The sequence below is a fragment of the Mytilus edulis genome, unplaced genomic scaffold (genome assembly GCF_963676685.1).
Source record: "Mytilus edulis unplaced genomic scaffold, xbMytEdul2.2 SCAFFOLD_672, whole genome shotgun sequence".
Classification (NCBI taxonomy): domain Eukaryota; kingdom Metazoa; phylum Mollusca; class Bivalvia; order Mytilida; family Mytilidae; genus Mytilus; species Mytilus edulis.
The window spans coordinates 586-12,599 of record NW_027267649.1 but is presented as its reverse complement, the minus strand read 5'-3'; the positions used below and the strand labels follow the sequence as shown (position 1 = coordinate 12,599).

Below are 12,014 nucleotides of genomic sequence, written 5' to 3'. Positions count from 1 at the left end.
CAATTATTCGATTTTTGATGAAATCAAACAAAGTTTAATTTTGGACCCTTTGGGCCCCTTTTTTCCTAAACTGTTGGGACCAAAACTCCCACAATCAATCCAAACCTTCCTTTTATGGTCATAAACCTTGTGTTTAAATTTCATTGATTTCTATTAACTTATACTAAAGTTATGGTGCAAAAAACAAGAATAATGCTTAGGCCTAAAAAAAATAATGTTGTGTTTCCGATCACCCCCTTGAAATTTTGAAGGGACGGTAGGTAGGGATTTTTTTTTTTTTTTTTTTTTTTTTATAATATTAATTTATAAAACTCAATTTCCAGTTACCAGACAAAAGTTTGGGATTTAATAGAAAGAGATTGATTACCCACTTTAAAAATCTCCCTGAGATAATTTTTAGTTTACCCCTTTTAAAATCCCCCTGAAATAACTTTTAGTTTACCCCCTTTTAAAATACCCCTGAAAAAAACTTAAGTCCAAACCTTAAAAAAAATTTGGGCAGCACTTCCCCTAGGAAATTAGCTTTTTAAACCCAATTCCCCCATTTCAGGACCATGCAAAAGTTTGGGATTGTCAGAGAAAGAAATTGAGAAGATGTGGGGCAGATTCATTTATAGGAACATGAACCAAACATCATCCCAAACCTACAGATAGACAAATATATTATATACACTGTACTTGGCAGGACACTTTCTTTTGGCAAAGCATCTGGCTTTTCATCAGAATGTCTAAAGCGTTGATTGGCTGACCAGTTTCAGATGGATTAATATCAGGTTCATTTTGAAGAAGGGTCTGGCATGAAAATTTGATAAATTTAATTCCAAAAGATTGCATTGTTCAAACAGTTGTGTAATTGTCATCAATCTCGGTCCAGTCATTTTTGCCGGTGGCCGAGCACAAAATTTGTGTTGTGTATTTTTTTCATCGATGTTAGACATTGGATGAATTTCATTGCTAATGTCAAAAAAGGTGTTACTTTCTGTAAAATTTAGAAATATTTTTTTCTCCACGAAATGGTCACACTTTCTGCGTTAAACATTGAATAGGACGCGTTGTGTTGCCATGTTCAAACACTGACAAATGAAAATAACTACTGCGCATGCTCCCGCATATATAATTAGCCAAGACGATTCCACTTTCCAGTACATTCTAAAAATGAGCCTCGAGTTTAAAATTAGCGTTTTTTTCTTTTGGGGCGATAAAAAGATCGAGGGACTTAGAATTTTTTATTTTCTTTCAGAAAAAACGGTCGGTAGGTATACAAATTTTTTTTTTTCCCACATCAGCTTTAAAAACTTTTGAGTCGGAGGGTCTGAAGGACGGTCGGTCGGGTGACCGGAAACACAACATTTTTTTAGGCCTTATTTGGGCCCTTTTTGGCCCCTAATTCCTAGACTGTTGGGACCAAAACTCCCAAAATCGATCCTAACCTTCGTTTTGTGGTCATAAACCTTGTGTTTTTTAATTTCATTGATTTCTATTTACTTATACTAAAGTTATTGTGCGAAAAACCAAGAATAATGCTTATTTGGACCCTTTTTAGCCCCTAATTTCCTAAACTGTTGGGACCAAAACTCCCAAAATCAATCCCAACCTTCCTTTTATAGTCATAAACCTTGTGTTAAAATTTCATAGATTTCTATTTACTTATACATGTTATACTAAAGTTGTAGTGCGAAAACCAAATGTCTTCTGACGACAACGACGACACAGACGACGACGCCTACGTGATACTAATATACGACCAAAAAATTTTCTATTTTTGCGGTCGTATAAAAATTATCAGAATTGGTAAATAGAAATAGCAAATAATGCCTCCCCCCCCCCCCCCCCCCCCCCCCATCCCCCCCTCTTTCTGTATGTAGAATCAATTTTAAACAAGAATAACAATTTTCCTTAATAGAAATTTAAATCCCACTGATGTCCCGATGATTAAAATCTATTTTTAGCTTTTATTATTTGGATCAGTTATTTTCCATGTCATTTAAATATTTACTGATAAGTTAACTTGAATCAAGGATAGGCGTGTCCTAAATAACTTCCTTGTTAGTTGACATTGAACAAACGGTGAAAGAGAACTAAACTTTTGTCATAACAAAATCAACAGGTATCTGGTTAAATTAATAGTTATTTTATTTAATGACTAGCTATAGGTATAAAATACAGGGTAATGTGTATGTAACCTATGTGCATACATTGTAAAAAATATGTCTTTTTGTTGAAAGGAGTAGGTTCAGTAAGGTTCTAAAATGTCCCCCTTTTTAAGCGTAAATTTCAAGTTAGGATTTATTGAGCAATATCACAATAAATTAAAGCTAATACAAATAAGCCATTTTGTTGAAAATTTACGTTTCTGTGTTTTATAATGATGTACTAATATTGATTTTCCACAAAAAAATAAATGAAAATGGCAAAATTTCCATAGATTATTGGACAGGAAACATAGAGGGCATAAATGGACAACAAAGATCTTTTAAAATAATGTGTGTAAGGATATTTCATGTCTTTTTTTAAGATTTAGTTTGTCGACGATCATTGACAAAAATAGTTCTATTTAACTTTCTTACACGTCTCCAAGTCAACTTAAAACATTTTTTTGTCTTGTAACATTAAACTTTATAATCAGGGCCAAATATTGCCCTTACCGTACTAACTCCTTTATAATCTACAATGTAATCTATCATTTTTACCTGTGTGATTGAGAATTATATATTCAAATTAATTTTGTTGTATGTAATTAACAAGAAAGCACAGCTAGTGGCCAATACAACAGGGTGAATCAATGCAAGATAAACAAATAAAATATACAGCAACAAACGACAAACATTGAATCATTCAACAAGTCCCTGTCCCTAGTCAGGAGCCTGTAATTAAGTGACTGGAGTTTGTTGTACATTAGGCCAAATAAAAAAGTATGTGTGGTTCCAGTTACATCTGAAAAGAAGTTAGGGTAGGTAGGTAGGGATTTTTTTTTTATTTTATGTTTTTTTTTACATCGAGTCTATGGGAGCAGCATTCTGACTTTAACAGTGCTTAATGAAAAATGACCAAAAAAATCTTTAGGGTAGGCTATTTTGAAGCTGAAAAAGTAGGGACGGTAGGGTTACTGGAACTACACATATATTTTTATTTGGCTTTATATTTGCTTTCGTTCATTTTTTGTCCATAAATCAGTTTGTTAAGTTTTCTCCTTTGAATTTTTTTACATTGGTCATTTCTGGCCAAATATCATTATCCATTCACCATTAACTATTTGGACCTCGACAAGAATGCAAAATAATTTCTATCTTGGAAATTTTCAGGTCATGGCATCCAGTAAACCTATTCCATGTGGACCTTGTATAGAAGGAAAAGTTACCACTAAAGCTGACATCTGGTGTTACAACTGTGATGAAGGATTGTGTTCAACATGTTCTGGTCATCACAAAAGATATAGATTGTCACGTGATCATACGACTGTTGATATTAAAAGTTATAACCCTTCTGTCCGAGCTATCAAAACAGAATGTGACAAACATGGTCAACAGCTCAACTTATATTGCCCGAGTCATTTAATGCCTTGCTGTGATGAATGTATTTCCAATAGTCATTCAAAGTGTATGGGAATAAAAAGTTTAGCTAGCATTGTGGAAATAACCAAGATTGAAAAAAAGAAAAAATCAGTAGAGAAAGATGTCAATTCCATCTTACATATCTTAGATAAAATTGTAAATAACAAATCACAAAACATTAAAAGAGGAGAACAAGAACATAAAAGCATTAAGGAATTCATTGTAAAAATACGCAATGAAATAGATGAACATTTAACCCACCTAGAGAAGAAGATCTACCAAGAAGCAGATACCATCTTGAATCAGGAAAAATCAAAAGCCACAGATTTAATAGCTGAAATTGAAGGAAAACAGAAAAACTTAAAGAAAATGCAAGACCAACTACATACAGTCATACCCCATGCCTCAAAACTCAAATCATTTCTAGTTGTACATCAGATTGAACAACAAGTACATCAATGTCAACGATACATAGATGATCTGGACAAAGACGACAGGGCAAAAGAATTTAACATCAAAATGGAGAAAAACAATGAAACTGAAAAGATAATAAAAAAGTTAGGATCCTTAGGAGAATTAACTGTTGTGAAATCAGATATGGATTTGAATACAGAAACAGGTGTGAGAAGGGAAGCACAAGTAGAATCACAAGAACAATCAAACATAAACAACATGACCATCAACATTGAGAGAAAGATAAAGATCAACATTGGAAATATCAGTGACATGATTTGTCTGATGGATGGAAGACTTATAATAGTGGGAGTGGGTGACAAAGTTAACCTACTTACTCCTGATGGCAAACTACTGAAAAAGTTACCTATACCTAGTAAAGCCTGGAGTGTAACACAGATCAATCAGGACACTATTGCCCTAACTTATCCTACTGAGATAGCCATTAAGATCTTCAATATGGAGAATGAAACAGTTACCAAAGTTATCACATTAGACAAAGATTGCTGGGGATTATCATCATCAGATGATTCTCTTGTTGTAGGTTTGAGTGATGATGAAATCCGTATTATAGACTTAGATGGAAATACACTAAAGTCAATACAAGTTAAGTGTAAATCAGACCTGAAGTACCTTGTTTATTGTAATGACAGAGTAATCTATAGTGACTATTTTGGTGAAGCAGTATACTGTGTGGATCAATCAGGTCAACAGATCTGGCAATATAAACAGGATTTATCAGGACCAAGGGGACTTTGTACAGATACTAATGGTAACATTATAGTAGCAGATTACAACTCTCATAGAATAATAGTTATATCAAAAGATGGAAAGGAGAGTAAAGTACTGCTTAGTGATGGACTGGAGTGTCCTAGATGTATTTGTTTGAAACATTGTGAATCTTCAGGTTTTATATGTGATGTCGTAGGCAAAAACCTGACAAAGTTCAATTTCTCATCTAAATGAAATATACACTGGGGAGTCAAATGATTTTACCTGACTTACCTGACCTAAATGTACTACAACTAACAACTTGTTATTTCTATTTATTTAATATCATTATATACAGAATCAGTAAACTTATTTGTTTGTTCAATTTTTACATAAATTAGGCCCTGGTTTTCTAGTTTGAATTGTTTTACATTGTCATTTAGGGGCCTTTTATAGCTGACTATGAGGTATGGGCTTTTCTCATTATTGAAGGTCGTACGGTGACCTATAGTTGTTAATTTCTGTGTTATTTTGGTCTCTTGTTGAGATTTGTCTTATTGGCAATCATCTAATTTTTTATATAAGTTGAGTCTGTTATCAGTTATTTTGGAATATATCCTGTGTTAGATCTCTCCATCATGTTTATAATTTTAAACATCTATACTTCTAAAATATTGATATCCAATTTGACAGCTGTCACGATGTTAAAAGAGAGATTCAAAGGATACAATGTTAATTAAGAATAATGTAGGACAGATTAAAAACAACACCACTCTGGTCCTATTGTTTTCCACATTTGACCCCTGGTTGGAAAATTGACCCAAGTTCAAATTTTATGGAGTTCAATTTTCTATATGTCACCAATAGTTTACATGGTATTTGTCACATGAAGTTTTCAGTTGTAGTTAGAAAACCAGGATGGATTCAAATATAAATAGTTTGAAAGCATAGAAAACTGTACCTTACAATTGCATTCATGACTGAATCAGATGACAATACATATACATTGACAAAAAATCTGGGCTAAAACACCCTAGTACTTTTCTGATCCTCAAGGTTTAAACAAGTTTGCACACCCTGAAATGTCTTATTAAAGTTAGGAGATGTGATATGATTTCCAATGAGATAATTATCAATCAAAGTTGCATGCTTTTTCTTGAACCATAATCAAGTACTAATTAGGGGGTGAAGGTCAAGTGAACCCTGCCATACAGACATACCTTACAAACATTTCATTCGTCAAATGTAGTTGACCTACTGATTAATGTACCTGGAAACATAAGAAAACCAAAAAAATAACGATTGAACATTGAAAATGAGATCAAGGTCATAAGTTCTCTGCCAGACAGACATGTATAACTCTTAATAGTCTATATATCAAATATAGTTCAACCAATTGTCTAATCTACCTGATACATTGAAACCAGATGCTTCGCAGGGTGCAGCTTTAAACGACCGCAGAGGTTGAACCCTGAACAGTTGGGACAAGTATGGACACAACATTCAAGCTGGATTCAGCTCTAAATTTGGATTGTGATTAAATAGTTGACACAGCATAGGTTTCTGACCCAGAATGAATGTGGTCTAATGAACTTAAAATTTTTTTTTTGCCTTTGAGCAATTCACTATGCTGTTTAATATTATTTCCCTAAAAAATTATTTGAAGAAATTTTCTTTTTATTTATGAAATCTGAAATGAGAAAAAAATGAACCTCCCCCCACCCAATTTTTTTTTCACATGTCCCTTACCCTTATTCCAAAACTAGTCTCAATTCAAATTTCTAATGGAGTTTGCAATAATAACTACTCATTTAAATACAGCATAAAATATTAAAATGTAAAAAAAGTGCTTGTTATCAATGAATTGTAAAGATTGTTGTAATTTATCAGTTGGTAGTAAAAGTGAATATACATTGTATATTGTATAAAACAATGATTTAAGTTGATTCAACTACTATTCTGGACAAAAAAGATAACTCCAATTGAAAATTTCTTGCTATTGCGCAATATTGTGCAATTACATATTTCTTGCTATTGCGCAATACTGTGCAATTGAAAATACTTGCTATTGCACAATACTGTGCAATTGAAGATTTCTTGCTATTGTGCAATACTGTGCAATTGAAAATTTCTTGCTATTGCACAATACTGTGAAATTGAAGATTTCTTGCTATTGCTGAATACTGTGCAATTGAAAATTTCTTGATATTGCACAATACTTAATATAATAATATTGGATTCTGATTTGAACCAACTTGAAAACTGGGCCCATAATCAAAAATCTAAGTACATGTTTCGATTCAGCATATCAAAGAAGCCCAAGAATTCAATTTTTGTGAAAAATCAAACTTAGTTTAATTTTGGACCCTTTGGATTTTTAATGTAGACCAATTTAAAAACGGGACCAAAAATTAAGAATCTACATACACAGTTAGATTTGGCATATCAGAGAACCCCAATTATTCAATTTTTGATGAAATCAAACAAAGTTTAATTTTGGACCCCGATTAGGGGTTTGAAAACTGGGCAAATAATCAAAAATCTAAGTACATTTTTAGATTCAACATATCAAAGAACCCGAAGGACCCTTTGGACCTTAATGTAGATCTAGACCAATTTGAAAACGGGACCAAAAATTAGGAATCTACATATACAGTTAGATTTGGCATATCAAAGAACCCCAATTATTCAATTTTTGATGAAATCAAACAAAGTTTAATTTTGGACCCTTTGGGCCCCTTATTCCTAAACTGTTGGGACCAAAACTCCCAAAATCAATCCCAACCTTCCTTTTATGGTCACAATAACTTTAGTATAAGTTAATAGAAATCTATGAAATTTTAACACAAGGTTTATGACCACAAAAGGAAGGTTTGGATTGATTTGGGGAGTTTTGGTCCCAACGAATTGGTGACCAAAAGGGACAAAAATGAAACTTCGTTTGATTTCATAAAAAAATGAATTATTGCGGTTCTTTGATATGCCAAATCTAACTGTGTATTCAGATTCTTAAGTTTTATACGACCGCAAAAGTTGAAATTTTTTTGGTCGTATATTGGTATCACGTTGGCGTCGTCGTCTGCGTCGTCTTCCGAAGACATTTGGTTTTCGCACTATAACTTTAGTATAAGTCAATAGAAATCTATGACATTTTAACACAAGGTTTATGACCACAAAAGGAAGGTTGGGATTGATTTTGGGAGTTTTGGTCCCAACAGTTTAGGAATTAGGGGCCATGAAGGGCCCATATAAGCATTTTCTTGGTTTTCGCACTATAACTTTAGTTTAAGTATATAGAAATCTATGAAATTTTGACACAAGGATTATGACCACAAAAGGAAGATTGGGATTGATTTTGGGAGTTTTGGTTCCAACAGTTTAGGAATTAGGGGCCATGAAGGGCCCATATAAGCATTTTCTTGGTTTTCGCACTATAACTTTAGTTTAAGTATATAGAAATCTATGAAATTTTGACACAAGGATTATGACCACAAAAGGAAGATTGGGATTGATTTTGGGAGTTTTGGTTCCAACAGTTTAGGAATATCTTTATAAACATTGTTATTCGATGACAACTAAGCTTATAATGTGTACACTGAAGATTTCAACCATATTCAAATATTTTTAGATTGTTCTTTGCTGATCATTTGTGCTATTTAGAGTTTCTCTATGGGAGATAACTCTTATAATGGTCAATTATAGATTTCATAATGTTGATCTAGTTGTAAATCCTATCTTGCTTATAATAATAGTAATTCAGAGTTTTCTGCTATTCATTACAGCTTCGGAAAAACACAAAAATGGTCTTTCATATTTGCTGTAAAAAAAATGGTGTTCTCAACTACTCCTACATTATTGGCTAGGTTTACAATTTGGTGTGTTTTTTTAAACAAGACTGATCACTCTGAACTGTCTCACCTGCTGATCACTTTGCTTATCATGGTTGAACTTTTGTTGAAAGTGTAATTTAAAGGTTTCACTACTAGTATCATTTAAACTTAACATTATCAGTGATCCATGTAAATGAGGTCAAGGTATGAGAAACCCTACCAGACACCTTATAATCATACCATACATCAATTATAGTCAGTATATTGTTTTCTATGTACATGTACAATAAGAAAAACAGGCATAATATAGAAACTTAACCTTGACAAATGAACAATATAAAATGGGGTCAGGGTCATATGAACCATGCCAGACAACACAGACTTCACTTACACCATACAATCATTCCATACACCAAATAGAGTTGAAATATTACTTGTCTGAGAAACAGATATAACTTTGAAAAATGAACAATGACCAATCAACCATAAAAATAAGGTCAAACTCTACCAAACAGACATGTACACCTTACAATAATTACATACACCCAATACAGTTGACCTTTTGCTGATAATATATGAGATGGGGACTTGACCATTCAAACTTAACCTTGGAAGTGGATTCATAAAATGAGTTAAAGGTGAGATAAATGCTGTCTGACAGACATGTAGACCTTGCAAGGATCCCATATACCAAATATAATTATAATATTACTCACAGGGTAATCATGACAATATCCCTATGATTTTGTTTCAAGCAGTCATTTTAAGTTTGGTCCCAGTATAGTTTCAGAGATTTTTATAATTAGCATCAAGGAATAGTGGTGGTTATAGCTCATTTAAACCTCTAAGCCTTATGAGCTAAAAAGTGGTGAAAAAGCATGAAACTTCAAGTTCTTTGCAATGTCTCTGAAGTATATAGACCGCATGCCAAAACATCAGCAAACATATTAACTCATATGAAAGAATCCTTCCCTTTCAGACCAAATGTTTTGTCATGATGTACTACATGTACCTGTTATTGGATAATTACAGTTTAATATGAAAAATCAAAATAAAATAAAACTACATAATATTGCAATTTATTTTTGAAAAAGAAAATAGATAAAGCCAAAAAAGCAGCACTCTAAAGTCAATTTCCTATACAAATATAAAATACAACAACACAAGTGTTAACATATTCCTAAAGTCAGTGTCCTATACAAGTATAAAATACAACAACATGTGTTAACAAGTGTTAACATATTCCTAAAGTAAATTTCCTATACAGATATAAAATACAACAACATGTGTTAACATGTGTTAACATATTCCTAAAGTGAATGTCCTATACAAGTACATGTATAAAATACAATATTACTTGTTAACATATACCTACAACAGCCTGGTTGCTCCTTTATATTCCTGTCCTTAAAACATCAAACAAGGACATTTGATTCAACAAAAATTATAAAATTATTAACATATTTATATTATAAAATAAAGCTGCAATTTTTTTATGCATTCTTATCAAAGGAGACAAGAAAGTAAAATATAAAGTTAGAGTTATCTCTCCTTGTATAGTAGAGATCCTACAATTTTTCCCAGTTCTTACATGCCCATCTTTTATCAAATTTGGATGAAAGTACCATGTAAAAATAAATAAAAGTAACATTTTTATATCTTTAATGGGTAGTGATGGAAAGAATTACTTATAGACAGACAATCAATTTAACTTCAAATTATCAATGATTATCAATAAAAGTCTGGAAAGGAGGGTCCATCATTTTTTCATTGATCAGTCTTTAATTTTTTTTCTTCTTCCTCTATCAATTTTGCCCATTATTCTCTATTCTTTATATATAATTTAAAATTTTCTGTTCTTCATTTTTGAAGTCTAGTTTTTCTCTATTCTTTTTAACAGATCTTATTATTTTACTTGTATATATATATATATATAACAATCTGAACCAACATTACTTTAATAGTGCTCTCAATTAAAAAAAAATTGGATTCAAAATTGTACATTTCTTTTTTGTCTAATTAGTTAGCTCAGCGATAATTTAAGCATTTCAAACGGATCTGCCTTTGAATATATTAATTAACATTGTAAGTTTTTGACGATTTTTAGCATTGGAAATAAGATGTTGTTTGATTGCCAATGAGACAAATCTCTACCAGATACCATATACATGTATTAGCATGGTCTTATCAAAGAAAAGTAACATTGCTAATTTTAAATTCCAATTGAAAGAGAAGTTTCCCTCTTTTTATTTATCAAAGGGAGATAATTCCTGATTCATAGGTTTAATTTTCCAACACCACATGTTTTGATACATTGAACAACATTTTCTCAATTAAAATATTTAAGTTCTTGTGCTGTTCTTCTACATAAAAAAACTGATCAAAATTGTCTTTACATCACAATGTCCAATTATCACACAACAGTTTGAGTAACTATGGAAATATGTATTGACAAAATTACAGTTACTATGCTTATTTATGTACATTAAAACAACAATAACTGTTATGACCTGCATGTAAAAAAATTCTAAACAACAAAGAAAAAAGTATTTTTTTTCTTTAATGTTTAAAGTGTAGTGTTTATAAATTGTTATTCATATTTTCCTCTTTGAAATCTCAAAAATTGTCTTATACCAAGTTTAAAGATAGCAGCAAGTCACCAGAATCTGCAAAATTTACCACAGACAATTGTTTTTTTAACAGTGCAGATGTTTTCAAATTATATAAAATCTATTGGGAATCACCTTTAGGTTCTTCCAACTTTTCCATGTTTATTTGAAGAATCAATAAAACCAAACAATCTGTTGTACAAAAAAAATAAATTCTCTGTAAAATTGTAAAGTTTCAAATCTTATAAAAAATTGCAGTGATTAATAACAGTTACTTCACAATATGTCCAACAAAATTTACATATATATCCCATTTTAACAACAAAAATGTTTATTAAAATTTACCATTGTATTCTGTTTTAACAATCAACATGATCAATACATTAAGCCAACAATATATATATATGTAATTTAAAGTCAACAAGTAGCATATAAAATCTGTGACCTATTAAATAATTGTTTTTTAAGTAGGTCCATGTACAGTAGCTGTGGAACTGTAGCTTTAAGGTCCTTATGATTTTTTTGACAATTTGCAGACCATATGTTATGGTTTGTTTAGGGTCCTCAAATGTCAAAAGATATCACATCTACAGAACATACAAAGTGATTTAGTTTAAAATTCAATGTTGTCCATTTTTAAAAGCACATGTAGTAATAATAAATAATGCAATGACCCTATCTACTATCCCCACTCTTTCTTTCCTTTTTTTTTTGGGGGGGGGGGGAAGAGAGGGTCCCTTGAAAAACTTTTTCAACTTTCATGAAAAATCTTGTTCAATAAAATGCATTTACTGCAGAAAAAAACTTGGGTTTGTCTTATAAAAGTTAAGAGTCAAAGCAATTTATTTGTATAAAAACAA

General features: G+C 31.6%; 1 protein-coding gene across 1 annotated transcript; it reads left to right on the top strand.

The window, feature by feature from the left end:
• The first annotated feature begins 1,996 nt into the window (after positions 1-1,996).
• On the top strand, positions 1,997-5,087 carry LOC139505703 (tripartite motif-containing protein 2-like). Its single transcript, XM_071295194.1, has 2 exons — positions 1,997-2,107; positions 3,303-5,087. The coding sequence occupies exon 2, from the start codon at positions 3,306-3,308 to the stop codon at positions 4,968-4,970; it is 1,665 nt and encodes a 554-aa protein (XP_071151295.1). The 5' UTR covers positions 1,997-2,107; positions 3,303-3,305; the 3' UTR covers positions 4,971-5,087.
• Positions 5,088-12,014: the final 6,927 nt, after the last annotated feature.

What these genes read in the sequence shown, in the direction of transcription:
- LOC139505703 (XM_071295194.1), top strand. Translation starts at nt 3,306, where the DNA reads ATGGCATCCAGTAAACCTATTCCATGTGGACCTTGTATAGAAGGAAAA.